Below are 22,231 nucleotides of genomic sequence, written 5' to 3'. Positions count from 1 at the left end.
TGTGTCTGTCCTAGTTGAAAGACTGTGTGGAGAGGTTGATGAAAAACATGCGCGATCCCTCTCTGCCGCTGTTGGAGCTTCAAGACATCATGACCAGTGTGTCAGGTCGCATCCCCCCTGCTGTGGAGAAGTCCATCAAGAAGGAGATGGCTCAGTACGCCAGCAACATCACCTCCGTGCTCTGCCAGTTTCCCAGCCAGCAGGTACGCTAACTACGCCCTCTATTATTCTCAAAGCGTACCTTGTCAACAACAGTAAAACTCCAGTTGAGAACCTCATCGTTCTCTTTCTTTGTTTTTTTAGTTTTCTCTGCCATTAATAATATTAATAGGTTTCTACGGTAACCCCCACAGCAAACAGTAATTAGTTATGTTTTGGTATATAGCACATGTTTAACGGTGCCACGTTATAATAAATGAGTGTTTTTGGTTTCCAGTGATTTATTGCGTCTAAAAGTGGTGTAAGTTTAGCAATGGGATTTCTCAACTCTGGTGCTCATTTGCACTCTAATTTTCCAGCTGGCTAGAAAAATACTGTGTCCTTTTTGTACAGTTTCTTGTGCAAACAAATTGTATATCAAAATATTTAGTTGCTAACATAATTCAGTCTAATGAGAAAAGATGCCTGTCTACCAGCAATTTGCTGGATTATATAAACAATCCACTGGATTTGAAGTGTTATTACTGATAAAAACTTTTTGTGCACGTTCATATATTCATGCATAGTTTATGCAGAGCAAAGAAAGGCCAGTTCACTAACATGAGTACCGTATTTTCCGCACTATAAGGCGCACTTAAAAGCCTTTAATTTTCTCAAAAAACGACAGTGCGCCTTGTAATCCGGAGCGCCTTATATATGGATCAATTGGTTAATTGGTTGATCCATACTGGTTGTACACGGCGCTCTGTCAAAATGTTTCAGTACGACTGGTAAACTACAAAGCCGCACCGCGGTAAACACCGGTACTGTGCTTACTCCTAGTCCAACACCACTTGTGTGTATAAAGACCCCAAAATGGCACCTTTCAAGAGACACGCTTACGACGCTATTCTATTCTATGCGCCTTATAATCCGGTGCGCCCTATATATAAAAACAGTTCTAAAATAGGCCATTCATTGAAGGTGCGCCTTATAATCCGGTGCGCTTTATAGTGCGGAAAATACGGTCGTAGTAAAAGGGTTTTGACACACCTCTAATGAGATATATATGTATGCGTATATGCGTATATGCATATATATATATATATATATATATATATATATATATATATATATATATATATATATATATATATATATATATATATATATATATATATATATATATATGTATATATATGTATATATAATGGGAGCAAGCTAACTGAGGGTTCATCGGTGCGACTAAATGCTTATGACTCTCCACTGCTGGTGGGATTAAATTCTCGTGTTGTTTGTCTTTCCAGATTGCAAACATCCTGGACAGCCATGCTGCTACTCTGAACAAGAAGTCCGAGAGAGAAGTCTTCTTTATGAACACGCAAAGCATCGTTCAGCTGGTGCAGAAGTGAGTGAGATACTTGATCACTCGCATATACAGCGCAGCCTATGACCCAAGGTGGCAGATTGCACAGACCAGCTTCTTGAACATAATAAATAGGTCGGGAGCAACCTTTTCTCTGTGGTTGTGTTTGTCTTGAAAAGGTATCGCAGCGGCATCAGAGGTCACATGAAGGCTGTGGTGATGGACTTGCTCAGACAGTACCTGAAAGTAGAGATTCAGTTTCAGAATGGTGAGCGACTGCACTTAATTATTGGTTTCAAGGGCTCATTGTTTTGACACATGCCAGAGTAATGTGATTTTTAGCTTTGCTGTCTTTCAAGTTTCTCAGAAGAGTTGCACTCACTCATTCTGTCCACTCGGTGGAGCTCTTACCCAATAAACTCCTCAGCATCTGTGACTCTTCAGTCCCCCCTGTGCTAAGCTCTTACACGTTGGCTTGTTAACAGGACACTATGACAAGTGTGTGTTCGCGCTGCGTGAGGAAAACAAGGGCGACATGGCAAACGTGCTCAACTATATCTTCTCCCATGCTCAAGTCACCAAGAAGAACCTGCTGGTTACTATGCTGATTGTAAGTGTCCGCCCTTACTGAGTCAGAATTAAAAGAGTTGTCCGATATCTAGCTAGCGATGCGACGTAACGTTCTCCTCTCCCGTGTCTAGGATCAGCTGTGTGGCCGTGATCCCACACTGACAGATGAACTGATGGCCATCTTGACTGAACTCACCCAGCTCAGCAAGACGACCAACGCCAAGGTGGCACTGCGAGCCCGACAGGTCAGATGTCAATTCGTAATTTGTGATATGGTGTTTTGTCAGCTTAAAGCCAAAACCAGATACATAGGACTTCTTCGTGTTTAGATAGGATAAATGTTTTTATCCATGATGTACGATGAGTCTCACCACCAGATACTCACTATCTATTCTTTTTCCTTTTTATTGGTGAAAAACAAAACAATAGAAAATTTGAATAAAAGAATTGGCAATGCTCAGAAACATATTAAAGCTGTAGCAAAGATAGATGCTATAACTAATCATTTAATAATACATAAATTAACTGACAGTATTCCATGTATATGTTGCATCCAGGTGTTGATAGCTTCCCACCTCCCCTCCTATGAGCTACGACACAACCAGGTGGAGTCCATCTTCCTCTCTGCCATTGATATGTACGGACACCAATTCTGCATCGAGAACCTGCAGGTAGGGCGTTGAAGGAGCTGGCTTCATCTAATGCTCTGAAAATGGAAGAAAAAAAAAAAAAAGTGTTCAAGATGACTAATTCTCCATTTCTTTTCTAGAAACTGATCCTTTCAGAAACGTCCATCTTTGACGTTCTGCCCAACTTCTTCTACCACAGTAATCAGGTCGTCAGGATGGCTGCCCTTGAGGTGAGGGCAGCAATGATCTTAATTTGCCTTTTTTGTTGAACGCTACAATGCAGGCGATTCAAACTAATGTCTTCTGTGGCTTTATCTCTAGGTGTACGTTCGCAGAGCTTACATCGCCTATGAGCTCAACAGCGTCCAGCATCGACAACTGAGGGACCACACGTGCATAGTCGAGTTCCAGTTCATGCTTCCCACCTCGCACCCCAACAGGTATCACGCACAGAAAATGCCCGCAACCCTCATGTTACTATGCATCACCTCTCCCGCTGCTCCCCACTTAACCGGCACTATGGACAGGGATCAATATTAATGACGGGGATGGATACTGAATTTCACATCAGTGGCGGCAATGCTGTTAAGTTGGCAGCACCGGTATATATTTGACCATCGCTTTATGTTAATTTTAGTATATATCCTAGCGGCAGCATCGGTTGTTGCTCCTACTCACTCAGCATCATTTGGTGGCTCCCTCTATAGTTGCATCTCCTCTTGCCTCACATGCCACTGTGTTATGCAACTGTCTAGATGTTTGTAGCATAGGTAGAGGTGTGCTGTGGTTATACAAAACATGTCACTCCAATGCCTATTATTATTATTATTATTATTATTATTATTATTATAAGATGAATATTTAAGGCGCTATTGATGGAGAAGTTACTTTTAAAATCACTAACAGTGAAGCGCTTGAGTTTACTTCATGATCTGAGGTCATCCATGGTGCCCCGGTTCCTCTCCCAGCTATCTGCCATTGTTCATTGTTGTTTTCCATGTATATGCTCCTCATGTGCAAACGAAGGTATTCTGCAAGACTGAAAAATACTTAATCTTGGTTTTTGTCAAAAGTGTGTTGGCCATGAGCAATACAGCTTCCAGGTACCCTTCCTTTTAAGTCCTGGGAGAACATTGAGGCGCTCTTAAGCCGCGTGAAAGTGGAGGATCCCAGAGAAACCATACACAAACTCGGGATGAAAAGAAGTTTATTCTAGCCGATGTACTGTTTCTTTTGCATCCTACCTGTGTTGTTCTTTCTGTGTGTATGTTCCGGTGTATTTGCTTGTCATTGCCTCGCAGTGCTAGTATTTTTGTCTTGCCATGTTTGGTTCAGCTTGTTTATTGCAGTTCGTTTTTCTTGAAAATCCTTTAAAATGCCATCACACATACATTTGATCGCATGCCTGTGATTGTACGTGTCTGAACTAACCTTCACGTTTGGCTCGTCGCTGTGAACTAAAGCCAGTACGAGTGTGAAATGATTCGCTGACTTTATCAGGACATAATGCATGTTGTCAAGGGAGCAGTCAGGAGGAAGTGAAATGTGTGTTTACTGCTGGAGAGCCACTACCAATTTACTTTATCCTCCATTTTTCCATTAATTAAATTCATTTAGATATTGATCAGCGCAAAAATACATCCATCACGTTAAAGGGCACACAGACACACACACACACACACACGCACGCATTGCTACACCTTGACTGTCTTCCTCTCCTTATGCCTGCCGCTAACCACTTAGTAATCAATGTTGTTTGATTGCAGAGGGAACATCCCCACTCTAAACAGGTATTGTAAACATTCTTTTCATTGCATAGAATAATAGTGTAAACTGTAGATTAGCTAGCTGCAGTTCATGTTATAATGAATTCATCTGGTGATGAAGTCAACAAATTGTTTGGTGCTGTAAATATTACCCAAATGAAACGGATTTAGCTACTGGAATTTAGTCTGATCGAGAAACGCAATGTTTCTAAATCTCACTGACGACAGCATGGCTCTTGGCATTCAGCCTCTTTGTCACACATTTTTTCAGTCTGTGTGTTTGTTCGTGTCTTTGTGAAAGAGTGTTATATTGCAAACGGTTGCGTGTATGCGCTTCAATATTGCGGATATTTAGAATAACTTGGGATGTGAGGTGGTGTTAAGATAATGCAAACTACATGTTGGGGAATTGTTGTACACCAGTGCAAATCCCCTGAACTGAAACCGTTGACTGTGACTGTCCTGCCAGGAGAATGTCTGCTCCGATCCTGGACTTTGCAAGAGCAGCGGAGACTAGATTACAGGCAACTAAACTCCAGGACCTTAAAGATAGTAAATCTAAGGATGATAATGCTGAAAAGAAAGAGGCCTCCGATTCAGAATCTGTGGACAGGTTTGACACACAAAACCTCTTAAATGCTTTCAGTGGGTGTAACTTCTGGGACAGCTTCTTTCAATTAAAGGACTAACACCCAACCAACTGAAGCATGGATACTTAGAAGGGTCTTTCTGGTGGTTTTATGTTTCCTTGTTCCTAGGAAAGGAACACTTTGTTTTAATTGGACCAACACGTGACCTTTGTTCACATGCAATGGTGTTTTAATTTTATTCCTACTTGCTTTTTATAACTTTAACCTCATTCAGTTTTTATACTAACAAAGTCCCTGACAATTTACACATAATTGTGTGTTTTCACACATCAAAAACTGGGCGATCAAAACTGCCGTGATGGGGAACATCTTCACATTGTCATTCTAGTGGTGTGGCAGATTCCCATTGTTATTGCTCTCTGTCGATACCCTAGGATGTCATTCTCGTCCAACCTGAACCACTACGGCATGGTGCACGTAGCCAGCATCAGCGACGTTCTGCTTGACGCGTCCTTTACGCCGCCTTGTCAGCGCATGGGAGCCATGGTCGCTTTCCGCTCATTCCAGGAGTTCACCAGGTCAGTCCATTTCATAGTTTCTTAACTTTGATGCATTCCATCGGTAGGTGTAGACGACGTTTCCTGTGATTACTTAGATGTGTGTTTTCTTTTTCTCCTCTACAGGAACATAAACGACGTGCTGAGCTGCTTCTCTGATTCTCCTCCGCCAAGTCCAACCTTCCCAGAGGGAGGCAGTCCTGTCCTGTATGGCGAAGAGGACAACAAGGTGACGAAAGCTGAGAGTCACAGGCCTGTCATTGACCTGCGTGACTGTGTACTTTTGAGTGTAACATGTAATTGCTTTGTCATCCAGAGTATCCTGGACGAGCCTATCCATATCCTGAATGTGGCCATAAAGACGGACAGCGACATCGATGACGACGGCCTGGCAGCTGTATTCAGAGAGTTTACTCACTCAAAGGTGGGAGCAGTAAACAACCAGGCTTCTTGATTTCAGCAGTGGGAGTACATTTTTGGAGATCCTGACATTTTTGCCTCTTTTTTTTCCTGCATTTCAGAAATCTATGCTGTTTGAACACGGCATCCGTAGGCTGACTTTCCTTGTGGCCCAGAAGGTGAGGGCCCTGTTTAATATTTACTAAGTCAACTACCGGAGTCCACAATGTGCTGCCCTGCATGTCACCAATTCAGCAGTTCTGAACTGCATGTCTCCAGATTTTATTTACAAGTGAACTGTTCCGCATCTTTCTTTTTGTAATTACTAATACTTTATTACTTTGTTTGTATGGAACGACATTCTGTGGTAATAATTTGCCTTTGAATTCAAGCTTATTTTCCTGTATCTCTTTCTGCATGCCTTGCTTTTTGCTGCATTTATGATGACAGGATTTCAGGAAGCAAGTCAACTGTGAGGTGGACCAAAGGTTTCATGTAAGTAGAGGAGGACAAATGAAATGAGGAAGAGTGACTCTTTTCTTCAATGCGTTTGGTTGAAAACTGTTCAAACATGCCCTACCAATGTTCACGTTAAATATCCAGACAGTCGGTGTTAAACCCCAGAACCACAAACTCCTTGCGTAGATGTTGTTACCAAGAATGTCAATTGTAAGTGCCATGCAGTATCGTGAGCACACATTTTTAGCATGAATAGCAAAGCCCCCCAATCACAGCGGTTTTGTGATACGCTCTATTGTGCTGTCGCGCGCAGGGCCGCATTTATCTTCCCAGGATTGACCCTTTATCAACAGAACACCCACTAGCATTTGGATGATAATGACAGGGATTTAGAACAGGATTAGATTTGAGGAATGCTCTTCGCCTCTGCTGTCATGTGTTTGACAATAGGCCTTGATTTTTCTTTGGATGGGACAACCGTCACTGATGAGAGTTAATCATGCTAACTCGCGTCACCATCATTATGTGGCCCTTGTTACACGTAGGCGGTTTTCAGTAGTCGGCACCATTCTGCATACTCATCCTAAAATGTTTTTTTCCCTCTGTTCGCGATATCTCAGAAGGTGAATATGATGTGTAATCAGTGTCAAATCATGGCTGTGAAGGTTTCCAGTGTGTGTGTGTCCCTGCAGTCCCCTTGTTGTTGTGTAGGCTTTGAGCCGATGAGCCCAATCGGTCTGGCATTGTTTTGGCAAATGGGGGGGGACTACATCTGATAAATGGGGATATGTTATTCATTGCCCTTGTGAGTGGTGAGATGGCTGCATGTACAACACGGTCCTTACTGGTGTAGCAGAGCCCTGCTTAGCTTATCGTCCCCTGCTGTGATTAGGTTTATAGCTTGTACATGTCTAACTGATTTAGTATCCTTAACCCTGATGTGCTTACAACCATGTTTTTTTTGTCATAGAGACTATTATTTATTAATTTGTGTTCTTTCTATCTCTGTCTCACTTTTGTCCACACAGAGAGAATTCCCTAAGTTTTTCACATTCCGTGCCAGAGACAAGGTGGGTGTTTAGATAATACAAACGGTTTGTCAAATCATCTAAATCTCTTCTGAATGGTCCAAATCAGTGTTTGCTCAGGTAGAAATTGCAAAGACGGAGGATATGTACATGGATCAGGTTATTGCGACATTGCAAATGAACCCATAAATGTTCAAAAATAGAACCCATTGATTGACTTTCCTTTGGCTGGGAGACCATTGTGGTGATAGAAAAAACAACTTTTCACCCCCCTGGCACTGCTGAATTTCACTCTATCACAGTCAGTGATGGCTCTTCCTCTCCGTTACCCCCGATAGTTTCACTACAATGACACCACCAAAACTCATTAAAGTAATGAACTCTTTAATTACGTCCCACATTTAAGAGAAATTACACCCATTAGCAGCTTTCTGAGATCGAGATTGCCCATAATTTCATTTACTTAATACAGTGTTTCGGCTCACAGGCATCTTTATACTCTTACATCAACTCGGTGCTCCTGAAATTGCCAATTTTCTGTTAATGAAGTAGATGATGGCAGGAAAGCCTAACTTGTAAAGTAGAAAGTTCTTCGGGAAAGTTTGAGCGTGTTCATTTAGAATACTGTAGTGGTTTCTGTTTGTCATTGTGTCCGTTTCTCAAAAGTTTGAGGAGGACAGGATCTATCGCCATTTGGAGCCGGCACTAGCGTTCCAGTTGGAGCTCAACCGCATGCGCAATTTTGCCCTGTCTGCCATCCCGTGCGCCAACCACAAGATGCACTTGTACCTGGGTGCAGCCCGCGTGGAGGTGGGCACAGAGGTTACGGACTACCGTTTCTTTGTGCGAGCCATCATCCGCCACTCCGATCTGGTCACAAAGGTGAGACTACGCAGGCGCAACCTTTGCATTCTCCTTCACAATTCTTTGTCCTTTCCGTTTGATTTTACTCAGTCATACCTGCACCTGTTGACAGTTTCTTTCTTCTGTTCCTTCACCAGGAGGCCTCTTTTGAATACCTTCACAATGAGGCAGAGCGCCTGCTGCTGGAAGCCATGGATGAGCTCGAGGTGGCTTTCAACAACACGACTGTACGAACTGACTGCAACCATATCTTCCTCAACTTTGTCCCCACAGTCATCATGGACCCGTCTAAGGTTTGTGAAACTATCACAAACGCGCACATATCTTCTACACAGTCATACCACAGCTCACAGTGTTATTAATGAGTTTGCTCTCTTTCCGAACTTCAGATTGAAGAGTCTGTGCGCTCCATGGTGATGCGTTACGGCAGCCGTCTGTGGAAGCTGCGTGTCCTGCAGGCTGAACTGAAAATTAACATCCGCCTGACTCCAACAGGAAAGCAAATCCCCATCCGCCTCTTCCTCACCAATGAGTCAGGCTACTACCTGGACATCAGCCTGTACAAGGAGGTCACTGATGCCCGAACGGGACAGGTGGGGCCCAAAGACCGACAGGTGGGGCACTCATACGTCTTCCATCTCATCTGCTTCTTGTCCCGTCGCTGGCTCAGGGTTTCAGCTCCCAGAATGCAGTTTACCAGCTTCTCTTGTAAAGTCAAAGATGGGGGTTGTCTTTTTTTTTTTTAAATACAGTAGAATATACAAATTCTGACTTTAAGATTTTTGAGTAGGAGTAAAGATCTAGTATAGTGTTGTGCCCTGAGCCCGGTGGACAATTTTTTCAGTAATATCCTTTTAACTCTCAGCTGATCAGGTAAGTAAGACTTCATCCAGCCATTCATACATCTGTCCATCAACCTTCCACACTAGGGAATGTGAGAGTTGTTGAGTTTGGTTTCTATTTGAAGATTCTAAACACGGTTGACCTAAAAAAGTTGCAAGATAAAGCTGGTATTATTGTGGAGGGGAATGATTTTGGTAAAACAAAAACATGCTGCTGAGCTTTTTCAAGGTTTTTGTTGGCCCAATTCAGCAAAACTTGTGAGTGGAAGTGCCTGCATCAAACAAACCTGCACGAATGGGTCACAATTGAATGATCCTGTCTGTTTGATGGCCCTGATCATGTATGATGTGTATAGAATTGTTGCATCATATACTTTGTATTGCTTTATGCTTTAGCAGTGGGTACGACAGATGCTCATTCTCATCGTGATATTTAGGCACGGTCAAGAGGTCGGCACATCTTTAAAGTGACTCTCTCCGTCCCTCTTTGTTCAGATCATGTTCCAAGCATATGGAGACAAGCAAGGTCCGCTGCATGGCATGCTCATCAACACCCCCTACGTGACCAAGGACCTGCTGCAGTCTAAGCGCTTCCAGGCGCAGTCTCTGGGCACCACCTATGTCTATGACTTTCCAGAAATGTTCAGACAGGTACCATACAAACATACCTAGAAATACCGATTAGGCCAAATGAGCGTGACGGAATAACTTTATTCTGACTATTTCATTTCTTGTTCCAGGCTCTGAAAAAGCTGTGGCACTTTTACGAGGCCGTTGCCCACTTACCCAAATGCCCCCTTCCCTCTGAGCTGCTCACCTTCACAGAGCTGGTCCTCGACGCCCAAGGTCAGCTGGTGCAGATGAACAGACTGCCCGGGGGCAACGAGGTCAGTCTTCTTAGTTTGATGCATGAATACAGACATTAAACAAATTTAAAGATTGTTTTGACCTTTTTATTTGTCTATCCACCACCTCTTTCAAAATGTCTACTCTGTTCTGTCTGCACAGATTGGCATGGTGGCGTGGCGGATGACTCTGCGCACGCCAGAATATCCAGCAGGCCGTGAGATCATCGTCATAAGTAACGACATCACACACAATATAGGCTCATTTGGGCCCCAGGAGGACATTTTGTTCCTGCGGGCCTCAGAGATGGCACGGGAGAGCAGCATCCCGCGGATCTACGTCGCAGCCAACAGTGGCGCTCGCATCGGGCTGGCAGAGGAAATCCGACACATGTTCCACGTGGCCTGGCAGGATACAGCTGACCCTTATAAGGTCAGCCAGCAAACATAACAGTGCATGTGTGGGCTTCCTTTGCAAGATCTCATTTTACTAGCAGTCCCCCAATTGTATTTTCCTGATAATGAATGTCATTACTTCAGAGAATCACCTACTGGCTGTGTTGGTTATTTATTTTTACATACCGCATCTTTTTCTTTACTATGGTATTTGATCCCGGTTGTAGCTTTCCCTCGTCTTTTCTTTCAAAAGATTTATGCGTTTGTATATTGAATCTGTATCATGGTCTATCATAACGAAGCAGTCTTTTCTATTTGCCTTCGCAGGGATTCAAGTATCTCTACCTCACACCTCAGGATTACAAGAAAGTCTCCGCCCTGAACTCTGTGCATTGTGAACATGTGGAGGATGAGGGAGAATCCAGGTACGTCTTTTTTAATTTTTTTGATTACGTATTAGTACATAACTTTGTATGTGAGCAAATGAATATTCAAGATGCTGTAGTGTCAAGTGTTCACGTCTTTAAGGTTTAAAGCCCATGAGACAACAGCAGAGGTGACGACGGAAGGGAAAGCTACTGGAGGGTCACCTCTGGCTTTAAATGAATATATGTGTTGCCATGCAGGTACAAGATCACTGACATCATTGGAAAAGATGAAGGGTTGGGTGTGGAGAATCTGAAAGGGTCAGGAATGATTGCTGGAGAATCCTCTCTGGCTTATGAGGAGATCATCACCATGAACCTGGTGAGACTGAAGTGGGCTCACTTGTGTACAACAAAACACATGCATACCATGTAGCCACCCCCTCAGCTTTGAGCTGTACAATTTGGGGCGAACGAGGACTTGCTCTAGAGTTGATTAGCTCGCAAGCCGTAACGTGATTGTCTTGACCTATAGGTCACATGCAGAGCCATAGGGATTGGGGCCTATCTGGTGAGGCTTGGACAGAGAACCATTCAAGTGGACAACTCTCACATTATCCTTACTGGAGCGGCGGCACTCAACAAGGTAACAGCAGCTACTATCTAAATGCATATCTCAGGACGACACAAAAGAAAACATGATGCTGTTGTGTGATTGTGTGCACTGCAATACTGAAAAAGCATAAAATGAGTTACCGTATTTTCCGCACTATAAAGCGCACCGGATTATAAGGCGCACCTTCAATGAATGGCCTATTTTAGAACTGTTTTTATATATAGGGCGCACCGGATTATAAGGCGCATAGAATAGAATAGCGTCGTAAGCGTGTCTCTTGAAAGGTGCCATTTTGGGGTCTTTATACACACAAGTGGTGTTGGACTAGGAGTAAGCACAGTACCGGTGTTTACCGCGGTGCGGCTTTGTAGTTTACCAGTCGTACTGAAACATTTTGACAGAGCGCCGTGTACAACCAGTATGGATCAACCAATTAACCAATTGATCCATATATAAGGCGCTCCGGATTACAAGGCGCACTGTCGTTTTTTGAGAAAATGAAAGGCTTTTAAGTGCGCCTTATAGTGCGGAAAATACGGTATGTCTAAATTCAGGCAATTGATGCATCTACACTTTAATGATGAATTCACTATAAATACTATAATTCTCAGTTGTTTAGATAATATTGGAAGAAGAGCAAACGGATCTGGAAGCGAGCTGTGTACATGTGTGATCTTTTTTTTCAATTTAAAAAAAAAAAAATAATATTTATATAGAAACTTCAGATTCTATACTATTTAATGACGGGGTTAATGTTTCTTTATGCATCAAAGAAAATAAATCAGAAAAATGTGCTTTGGCGCCGTTCCAACTGGGCGACCAGGCCTCCTCCTGCCTCGTTCTGTTCTACCAGGATTCCCGCTCCGATCCCAGCCACAGGCCTGCCTGCCACTCACAGTGGAATAATTGAAAGTGAACCATGAAGTTGTATTTGCATAGAAATAGAGTGACATGCCGGAGGCTGCGGTGCAGGACACCCATATCATTTGTTTTTAATCAAAAGGAAAAGTTTTGCTGAGGCAGATTGTTTTCTGCATCCAGTTGATTAGTGTGTGGATGCACGTTTTTGTGTGTGTGTGTGTGTGTGTGTGTGTGTGTGTGTGTGGATGCACGTTTGTGTGTGTTTGTATGCCCTCACGCTCCACTACCTCCTCTTGTCTTGCTTTCCATTCTCTGTCCTTGTCAGGGAATTAAGATGACTCCATTTCAAATTAGATGACAGATTGCAACACGACAAATCATGCAAATGGCCCCATGATGGCATACCTATTTGCTGGGGAGCTCAATTGTTTTTAGATGGCCCGACTGTTTACCCCTATTTTTGGGGGGGGTAGAGCCAGAGTGATGTTTACTGACAAAGTGTCAGCAATGCGCAGGTGATGTATTGCAAAATATCTGTTGTGTTTATTTTAAAATGGCACTGATTTCACCAGCAAGGAAAAGAGGAGTGGTTTTCTCCCTGTTTATCATCCGGTTTCCTGGCTATTAGCTGAAACTTAATGGAGAGCAGGAGGCTGCCACCCAGAGATCATCATTCCATTAACTGCTGGAAAGCTCTCATATTTTCATGGGGAGTGGATAGTAACTACGAGCATAAATACCCCAGTGAGCTGTTACATCCCGTTGGCCCCTGATTTTCTTCCTCCCAGTCATCCCTCTCGGTTCCTCCTCCTGTATCCCGCTCTCTTCTCTCTGCTGTGGAATCCTAATGAAGCCGGCGATGGCCGGAGGCATAGGGGTTTTGTGTATGTCAAGGTGACTGCAATGTTTCCTGGGGCCGCAGGCTTTCCTGACAGCTTTAGGAGAGTGCCCTAGATTTGTAGCCAGATACATAACCATTAATGGTAATAAAGAAAGTAAATGATGGCTGAAAAGGTGAGAGCGGAGGCCAGGGATTGAGCTCCTCTCTGATTTTTATGGAACCATGTCAGGGCCTCGCCACCTGTTCTAGCCCGCTTAGGAAAATAGGGTGGGCTGGGAGTGAGATTTTATGGCTTCAGGTTGGCATAGGGGCAGTTTTGAAGGTAAATAGTTTGGTGGCTTCCATCTCCGAACCAACCCTGATGCAACAACGGCCTCCATCGCTAACTGGTAGATGGCAATATGTAGAGAGAGGAGGCCTTCTAAAGGGTGAATCCACACTGAATTACATTGGGCAGAAGAGGGGTGCTCCTGTTTTCAAGTAGGTTTCAAGAGCAGTGCCTCTGTACATGACCTCCGTGTGATGTACCCCTAAAAGTCTTGTTTTTGTGTACATGCCTAAAAAGCCAAAAATGAAATGTCTGGGATTCAGCAGAAAAGTGTTATTTTTATCATTTTATCTTTTCCCCCCCATGATGTAAAATCCACACATTCTTCTTTTTTTTCACATCTCAGGTGCTGGGAAGAGAAGTGTACACATCGAACAACCAACTTGGCGGCATTCAAATCATGCACAACAACGGTGTGACCCACAGTACTGTTTGTGATGACTTTGAGGGAGTCTTCGCGCTTCTGGAGTGGCTATCCTACATGCCCATGGTAATCTTGGGATGCTGCATCCCATATCAGTGTTATAAATGAACGTATCCAAATGTTTAGAGCTGTGTAGTTGTTGTCGTCGTGAATTAAAGACAACTTCCTTTCTTCAGTCTAAATCTAGTCCAGTGCCAATCCTCAATGCCAAGGATCCCATAGATCGGCTGGTGGACTTTGTGCCTACAAAGGCTCCGTATGACCCTCGCTGGATGCTAGCAGGACGTCCCAGCCAGAGTGAGTGTCCAGAGAAATCTTTTAATGGAAACTGTTCTGGTAGATACTCTTCAGGTGGTTGTTTTGTGATGTAAATGGAGGTAAGCAGTAGGTAAATGTTATGGAAGCATTTGGTTTTTGTCATCTTTAAATATTACCACAACGATATACCTTATCCTTATTCCTCTCACATTCAACTACTACGTGAGTGAATTTTGCAAAAGTATTTGCTTGTCAAGCTTGTCCATCGTTGGGACATTTCTGATTGTTCATTGGACAAAAGACACTTTTCACCATTTCTGACATTTTATAGACTAAATGTTTAACGTTAATTATTAATGAATCATCTAATTAATCTATAATGAAAACAATTGCTAGTTGCAGCCCTACATTAATACTGTACATTCAGCCCTACAGCCGTTCACTTTCCCCAGAAATGGCTACATCAAATGCTGAGTTGCGCTGAAAGTTGCACTGACGTACATAGCGTCCTGGTTGTAACTGCGATGATGATTTATATACGTTCACTTTTGCTCATTTCCTCTACTAATCAGTTTTTATTCAAAATGCTTCATCAGCCGTTATAAAGAGCCACACTCCCGTTTGTTGTGTGTTATTTGTAAAGTATATTATTCATATACAATATTCATCATTTAAGCCTAATATCCTCTGGGTTAAAGGTTGAAGTAATCTATTACTAGAGAGACTATTGAGAAACGGTGAAGCCTGGCATCATGCTTCTCAAGGCAACAATCGGTGATCCAGCATGTTTTACACTGCGGGTCAGGACTGAGCAGGTTCCACATCAGTGTTATTACAGCTTGGGACAGAAGAGAGATTGTGGGACCGTGTGGGAAGCCAGTCAACGTCTCTGGTAGTGATGAGAGGCGAGGCTTAATTGAATGGTAACCTCACAGGCTGGGCATGTTTCTCGGGGTGTGCATGCAGAAAAAGAGCTGAATAAGCCTCCTCCTGCAGTCATCCATCATGGGTTGCTGCCAGGATTTGACTCTTGAGGAAAGAAATACACAACCTCGGACTGCAGGAGGAATAAAGCCAGAGTTTTTGAGAACGCTATGGAAAAAGATTGATTCAGCTGCATTTCCAATTTGCAATCATCAAGTCCACGTTCTTTCCTCTTACACCCTTTTTTTATTCACCTTTCTGCACTCGCTACTCTCTCTGTATACAGCTCCAAAGGGTTCCTGGCAGACTGGCTTTTTTGACCAGGGCTCCTTCATGGAGATCATGCAGCCGTGGGCTCAGAGTGTGGTGGTGGGCCGAGCCAGGTAAGTCCTCCCAGCAGAGCACTAAACCCCGATGACACACTGCCAGTAATGAATTTGTTTGCACTACAAACGTAGTGGAGGTGTTGTGTAGATGTCAGCGCTGAACGGCCTCTCTCTCTCCACAGACTGGGCGGGATACCGACGGGGGTGGTCGCCGTGGAAACCAGGTCAGTGGAGCTGTCGATCCCAGCCGATCCGGCCAATTTGGACTCTGATGCAAAGGTAAGAGGAGCGCATGTACTGAAGCGTGAACTGGCAAGTATTTCGACACTCGCAGACACAGCCGCTGATGCTGATTTTCTGATTTGTATATTTAGATCATCCAGCAGGCGGGACAGGTGTGGTTCCCAGATTCTGCTTTCAAAACAGCCCAAGCCATAAAGGACTTTAACAGAGAGGGTCTGCCTCTTATAGTGTTTGCCAACTGGAGGGGCTTTTCTGGGGGAATGAAAGGTACTTCAGCTTGCGTTGTAATCGGTCAATCTGGAGTTAAACCCATTCATTCAGTGTCATAAAATTCTCCTTTTGTTAGATATGTACGACCAGGTGCTGAAGTTTGGGGCCTACATCGTGGACGGGCTGAGGGAGTACAAGCAGCCGGTGCTGGTTTATATTCCACCCCATGCTGAGCTGAGGGGAGGATCCTGGGTGGTTATAGATCCCACCATCAACCCGCGTCACATGGAGATGTACGCTGACAAGGACAGCCGGTGAGTTGGACTGGAAATAAGGGGAAGAGTGAGTATCATCTTTATCAAACCACTTTTGTTCACTTGAATCATTCTTGTCTCCAGTGGTGGTGTTTTGGAGCCTGAAGGAACAGTGGAGATCAAATTCAGGAGGAAGGACCTGGTAAAGACCATGAGAAGAGTGGATCCAATCTACACAAGCTTGGCTGAAAAACTGGGTGAGTCCTCCACTTCAATTCTAATTATAGCCCTTTTACTGGCGTCTTTGCCCCCCCTCGGCCTTGTCCTCATTTCAGAAAATGAGCAATATATCAGGTGGGAGCATGTATGCTTTCACTGTCGCTCTTTATTTGGCGTTGATTGTATCATCTTCACTGCACTCCCTTGGGAGACGTGTCAATCACAGCCTGCTCAGATCAATCACCAGCTCTCCTGTCTCTCCCGCACAGCCTATTGATTTTCCTCTTGGGCTCAGAGCAACTGTGGTCCAATGCTGTGTGGGGCTTGGCGCTGTGGGCGAACTGGTGGAATGGAGGGTTTGCCGCGGATGGTTTGAGAGATTACAGATTGGAATTGACAGAAATCAGTCTTTGGTGACAGCAGCCCAGGGGTTGTGGGGAAGCTCTAAAACAAAATGCTGTTAGCAGGAGTTAATTCACCGCTGCATGCTCATGTAGAACCCGATTTGATGGTAATGGGACTATAAGGGGAGGCCAGCTATAGGACGATGTGAGGATAGAATTCTTGGCCTTCACACCTAAACTCAGTCCCTCATACACTGCATTTCCTGTACCTATTAGCATCAACTGTGTTTCCATGTCCATAAACTCTGCTCGTAATAACAAATTTAAAAAAACTGCAGGCTTATTGCAGTCGGTTCTTGGCAAATGACCCGGCAGCAGTATTTCACAGTATTGTTTTCCAACAGGAACGCCAGAGCTGAGTCCCCCTGATCGTAAAGAGCTGGAGACCAAGCTGAAGGAGCGCGAGGAGTTCCTCCTGCCAATCTACCACCAGGTGGCTGTGCAGTTTGCAGACCTCCACGACACCCCAGGTCGCATGCAAGAGAAGGGCGTCATAACGGTGAGCACTTCTTGCGGCCTTGTATTTGCTACAGTGCGAGTGTGCCGTATGTGGGGGGGGGGGGGGGGAAAGCCCACAGGGGAGTGTCAGTCTAGCTGCTGCACCTGCACCTGCCTGGTGAATAATGTTTGGTCTCACTAGGCTGTGAGACTCGTAATTATCTTGTGATGACCCTGGTCAATCACCTTTAGAAACCACAGAGCAGCCTCAGGCGGCCCCCCCCCCCCCCCCCCCCCCCCCCCATCTCATCATGGGCCTTCCCATTCCCATCTTACACACACACTCACTTTGACTGCCATCCGTCTGTGAAAGACCCCTCTGGCCGTGTGAGCAGTGCATTATTTTGTGCACGCAGTATGGACTGGAAAGACTTACCAACTGCAGTGGTCTGCATGTTCAACTCGAGTACATCTGCAGAGAAATCGGTGATCTTAGCTTCTAAAATCCTCACATCGTCGGTCCACTGCGATGAACTCTTCATTTACAGAACGACACATTTCTGTAACGTACATTAACCTGATCAACAGTGTTACATTCGTAAATCCACGGCAAAATGAAAAGATTCCCACATAAACGGCCTGAGATTATGTGATAGAAAATACTTAAATCAAGCCAAATGTACAGCACAGACCTTTCCTGCCAGGTATTTGGATTTCCTTAATGAGTTCTATGTCATTGTGACATCCCAAGGGATTGGTTGAGACGGGCAGAAAATTATTCATACTCCCCTTTTCAAAATCACAAAGAATGAAATACACTGACTTGTATGTTGACATTTAATAAATTGCAAAACGTAGGCGACAGTAGCTTCTAATTACATCGTTGCATTTACGCTATTCTTTCTTTTTGGCTTATCTCAGGATATCCTTGATTGGCAAACGTCCCGTCAGTTCTTCTACTGGCGCCTGCGGCGTCTGCTGCTGGAGGACACGGTGATGAGGAAGATCCAAGCGGCCAACAACGAGCTGACAGACGGCCAGATCCAGGCAATGCTGCGCCGCTGGTTTGTGGAGGCCGAGGGGGCCGTCAAGGTAAAAACCCACCACATTACTTATAGGCTTTGTTCTATAGTCTCATTATTCAGGGACTTTGAGTGGAAGATGTAGGAAACCGTAGTTGATATCTCATAGACTTGCATAGTATACGTGAGCTAGATTTTGAATTGAACTAAAAGTTGACAGGATACATAAATGATGATGATTTATTCAGCTTGCACAGATTCTAAACAGATGTATGTCTAACATATGACTCGATGGCAATCACAGTTAGCCAGCACAGCTTCATTTAAGTGGTCAGTTTGTGGTTCTTTAGAGTTTTATAAAAGGTCAAAAATACCCTGTAAATACTCCTAAAGTCATGTAATGCAAATCATGCATTTTAATAACCAAGTAAAAGCTGAGAGATGTGATGAGAACGTGGGCAAAAAAACCTGCATAGAATACTACAGTATCTTGTTTCAGCATTTCCTAGATACACAGCCTCACAACTGAACAGACATCTGGAAATTGCTTATTTTTTCTTCTTCTCTCCAATGCCTTAAATCTGTTTCACACCAACGCAGATGACTTGTGCTAAAGCATGAGCAACATATGCGCTTAGACTTGTAATTTTTACAAATGTATTTCTAGATTCCATATAGTTCAGGTATCTACTCGTATCCAAAGTCATCATATTCAGTCCTCTGGGAGATGAATGATTGAGAGAGTCTTTTAACTCCAGTTCAGAATTTCATACTAGCTGCAATTTGTCCATTCCAGGTAAGTGTGTAGATGCTCAAGTAAACACCCTCTTAGCCTCTGGGAGTGATTACAGAGGCTGATTCTTTTTATCCCGAAGCTCCCATTCCTTCCCTTCAAGCTGCACCAGATAAAAGAGGCAGTCGGCATTCCTGTTAAATCATCGTGTTGAAATGCAGATGGTCTGATAAACTTGGTAGTCAACGGAAATAAACATCCCTCAGAGACACACGAACGCGGTTCCTTCCGGCCCAGTCTCGGTGCTCAGAGCAACCAGCCGCAGGGGCGACAGGAAGCCGGGCCCAGCGTTTGAGATCTCCCTCAGAAGTGGCCTTCTTGTTAGCTAATATATTATCCCAATCAGGACTGGCTGTCTTAAGCCACAATTAATCACAGCCCTGGCACGTGCAGATAGGAGAGCAACACGCTGTTTCTTAATTAAAAGCAAACAGATTAAAAATGATTAATAAGGGCATTAAATGTACTTGCGGACCTCAAGCAGGACTGTTCATAAAAAAAAAAAGGCAAGAGCCCATTAAACCCCTCAGCCCCCAAATCTTTGCTAAGCCCTCCAGCCTGGCTTTGTTTGGGATCAGAGATGCCGGCACTCATGAATACTAATTTTTCCTATCGGGTCCAGTCAACGCGACATCGGGTCCCCCACTTTGCGCCTGTCCATCTCTTTTGTTGTTGTTGATATTTATTTGCTGATTCATGATATTTTATATGTTTTATCCATTCATATACGGTATTTTAAGTTTTAATTGTTTCCTTTAATTCCCAATTGTGTGATGTCTAGACCCAATTTACTTACTTTTGAATCTTGCTAGTAGTTATTCATCTTCTCTCCTGTAACACCCGCCTCCTGCATTATACAGGCCTATCTGTGGGATGACAATGAAGAGGTGGTGGTGTGGCTGGAGAGGCAGCTAGCTGAAGAAGAGGGCGCACGGTCCATCGTCGACGAGAACATCAAGTACATCTGCCGAGATCACCTCCTCAAGCAGATACGCAGGTGATAATTCTAAACAGTGCAGGGAAGAGTTATATGGTCATCACCCCCACCTGGTTAATCCAGCCTTCCTTTCATGATTGCGATGTCTTCCTTTTGTTTTCAGCCTCGTCCAAGCCAATCCAGAGGTTGCCATGGATTCTATCGTCCACATGACCCAGCACATATCGCCCACACAGAGAGCCGAGGTGGTGCGCATCCTGTCCACAATGGAGACGTCGGCCTCCTCCTAGTGGGAGCCCGGCCTCTCCTCCCCCCTGCCTGGCTGAAGATCAGCTCAGGCCGCAGCCGCAGCCAAATGGGAGCCCGGCTCAGCCAGACCTGCTCCTGACCCGAGACCGGGGCTGGAAACCGAGGCTGGAGGAGCCAACATGATGGGCCTTGGCAGCTGCGAGGTTACTGATGAATCGTTGGCTATGATTCTCACTCAGCAAGAGTTCAGATGACAGACGTCAATTATGACATTTTTGTAAATTGTCTTGTGCGCGCTAGATGAATCTGTATAATTTGCATTCAAGTGCAATTGAAAAATGTCGCAGGAAATATCTTTTGACTAATATGTAATAATTTGTTTGGGATTTACACAGTTGGCCCAAGTGGATGTAGATGCTTCCATGATACAACAATACAGTTAGAATGTTTTGTCATATTAAAATGCACCATGGTTTGTGACATATGCTTGTTAAGATTCACAAGTGTTTTGATGACCAAGTCGACAATGACAACACATTGCAAGAGGCATTAGCTCGAAAGGGGGTTTGCCGCTCCTAAGTAGGGAGCACTTAGTTACTGAACAAAGACGGGGAACACTACAACAGAGCTGGACAGGAGAGCCCAGCAGGAAGCGGGGACAAGGTCCCTTTTAGACCCCGACTGTTTCACAGTTACCCTGCAGCGAGCGACGGGCAGCTCGCCTCGCAACAAAACCACAGCTGTCCCTTCTGTTCGCGCAGTACACGCATGCTGCTCTAGATGCACTTTACTGCTTACGGTTCCCACACACATTTGCACCCAGAATCAAACCTGCAGTTTTAACTGGTGCATCTTGCATACATCCATGCACATAAAGTCTTACAAAAAGTAATGAATACAGAGATGATAATCGCTCAAATGAGCATTAATAACTGTACGACGAGTGGATAATGGCGTTCTTGTTTAGAAAAAGTCTGTTCTCCCTTGGGTTACTTTTTTTCCGGGACAAAACAAGTCCAAATCGTTGCTCTTAAAACAATTTTTTTTTATTTTTTTTTTAACTACAGAAATATTTTTGAATTTGTGCTAATTGGATTTCTAAATCATTAAATGTTTGTGAAAAAACAAAGGCTACTGTTTACTGGATTTACATGTTCTATAAAATGTGGTGTCTAATTTTCACTGTAATCCACACTAACTGTTCTATTTAAAGGCTCCGTATGTATATGAAATGTTACTTGTTTTTAATATTAATTCTTTGGAAAACTGTTGCATATTACCTCTACTTGAGTTTGTTACCAATAGACAGGCAGATGGGGCCAACTGTATGAGACTAGAGAACATGTACTAGTCAGAAAATGGCACCATGATGTTGATTTCAATCCTTTAGGTCAGCGAGTCTGACGCTCTGCAGAAAATGCAATGTGAAACGGCTCTGTGTTCAGTGCTGTGCCTTTCTATGTGACTGTGTTGACATGTATTCCAGTTGCTTTATAAGTAACTGGTTGTTTCCTATTCAAGGATGGAGAATAATTGACAGTGATGAGCTCTAACTGTGTCTGCAAATTTAATAAAGCTTACCCAACTTAGTTTGAAGTGTGTGCAAAAACGTAACTATTTCTGTTTCTTTTTTTAAGTAAGGCAGTTTTCACAAAACTCAAGTTTTTAAGAATTTGAAGTAATTTAATTTGTCAATTATTTTGGTATATTGATGATCCTCAGGACAGATAATCACATCACTGGAAGCCTCATTAATTTCAGCAGTCAGAACAAAGTCTATTACTCTGGAGAGACGTTTTCTGATTACTCGAAAATGATAGTCTTCCCATTCCTCAATCCACAGATGATTAAAGTGGCATTTTCTTCCCGCCTTTTAAACTTCAACGGTATTAAGGAGGATGAAGCAGATCAAACAAACATTGAGGGATCTATTTCATCCTTCCTCCTTTCTTTTTTTTTTTATTTAGTCTCGTTCTTTCATTTCATTCCCTTGGCTCTGTCAATTCTTTTACCATCCCACCAACAAATATGTAAGACAAATTGAGTTGCATGCACCTAATACCCACCACA

General features: G+C 43.7%; 1 protein-coding gene across 8 annotated transcripts in view; it reads left to right on the top strand.

The window, feature by feature from the left end:
- acaca (acetyl-CoA carboxylase alpha) overlaps positions 1 to 21,750 on the top strand; it is a 30,896-nt gene extending 9,146 nt beyond the window's left edge. For 2 of the 8 annotated variants that reach the window (XM_076101210.1, XM_076101209.1), the window contains exons 20-54: positions 15 to 203; positions 1,446 to 1,546; positions 1,684 to 1,772; positions 1,990 to 2,114; positions 2,206 to 2,319; positions 2,632 to 2,745; positions 2,844 to 2,933; positions 3,025 to 3,143; positions 4,470 to 4,493; positions 5,494 to 5,637; positions 5,743 to 5,845; positions 5,933 to 6,040; positions 6,138 to 6,194; positions 6,466 to 6,510; positions 7,503 to 7,544; positions 8,169 to 8,384; positions 8,504 to 8,659; positions 8,756 to 8,980; positions 9,704 to 9,859; positions 9,949 to 10,095; positions 10,217 to 10,486; positions 10,777 to 10,874; positions 11,076 to 11,196; positions 11,350 to 11,460; positions 13,807 to 13,950; positions 14,061 to 14,181; positions 15,353 to 15,449; positions 15,575 to 15,671; positions 15,767 to 15,902; positions 15,982 to 16,159; positions 16,244 to 16,356; positions 17,067 to 17,221; positions 18,082 to 18,252; positions 19,836 to 19,972; positions 20,076 to 21,750. In XM_076101210.1, the coding sequence (XP_075957325.1) occupies positions 15 to 203; positions 1,446 to 1,546; positions 1,684 to 1,772; positions 1,990 to 2,114; positions 2,206 to 2,319; positions 2,632 to 2,745; positions 2,844 to 2,933; positions 3,025 to 3,143; positions 4,470 to 4,493; positions 5,494 to 5,637; positions 5,743 to 5,845; positions 5,933 to 6,040; positions 6,138 to 6,194; positions 6,466 to 6,510; positions 7,503 to 7,544; positions 8,169 to 8,384; positions 8,504 to 8,659; positions 8,756 to 8,980; positions 9,704 to 9,859; positions 9,949 to 10,095; positions 10,217 to 10,486; positions 10,777 to 10,874; positions 11,076 to 11,196; positions 11,350 to 11,460; positions 13,807 to 13,950; positions 14,061 to 14,181; positions 15,353 to 15,449; positions 15,575 to 15,671; positions 15,767 to 15,902; positions 15,982 to 16,159; positions 16,244 to 16,356; positions 17,067 to 17,221; positions 18,082 to 18,252; positions 19,836 to 19,972; positions 20,076 to 20,202 (4,440 nt within the window). In that variant the 3' untranslated portion in view covers positions 20,203 to 21,750. Of the gene's footprint in view, positions 1 to 14; positions 204 to 1,445; positions 1,547 to 1,683; positions 1,773 to 1,989; positions 2,115 to 2,205; positions 2,320 to 2,631; positions 2,746 to 2,843; positions 2,934 to 3,024; positions 4,494 to 4,938; positions 5,083 to 5,493; positions 5,638 to 5,742; positions 5,846 to 5,932; positions 6,041 to 6,137; positions 6,195 to 6,465; positions 6,511 to 7,502; positions 7,545 to 8,168; positions 8,385 to 8,503; positions 8,660 to 8,755; positions 8,981 to 9,703; positions 9,860 to 9,948; positions 10,096 to 10,216; positions 10,487 to 10,776; positions 10,875 to 11,075; positions 11,197 to 11,349; positions 11,461 to 13,806; positions 13,951 to 14,060; positions 14,182 to 15,352; positions 15,450 to 15,574; positions 15,672 to 15,766; positions 15,903 to 15,981; positions 16,160 to 16,243; positions 16,357 to 17,066; positions 17,222 to 18,081; positions 18,253 to 19,835; positions 19,973 to 20,075 lie in introns of those variants that run through there. The other 6 variants (XM_076101214.1, XM_076101211.1, XM_076101206.1 and 3 more) reach the window with 5 other exon arrangements.
- Positions 21,751 to 22,231: the final 481 nt, after the last annotated feature.

Source organism: Anarhichas minor, unplaced genomic scaffold (assembly GCF_050575085.1).
Source record: "Anarhichas minor isolate MPS153535 unplaced genomic scaffold, ASM5057508v1 ptg000027l, whole genome shotgun sequence".
NCBI classification, from domain to species: domain Eukaryota; kingdom Metazoa; phylum Chordata; class Actinopteri; order Perciformes; family Anarhichadidae; genus Anarhichas; species Anarhichas minor.
Note: the sequence above shows the minus strand (reverse complement) of the source record. Positions and strands in the feature narration are given on the sequence as shown.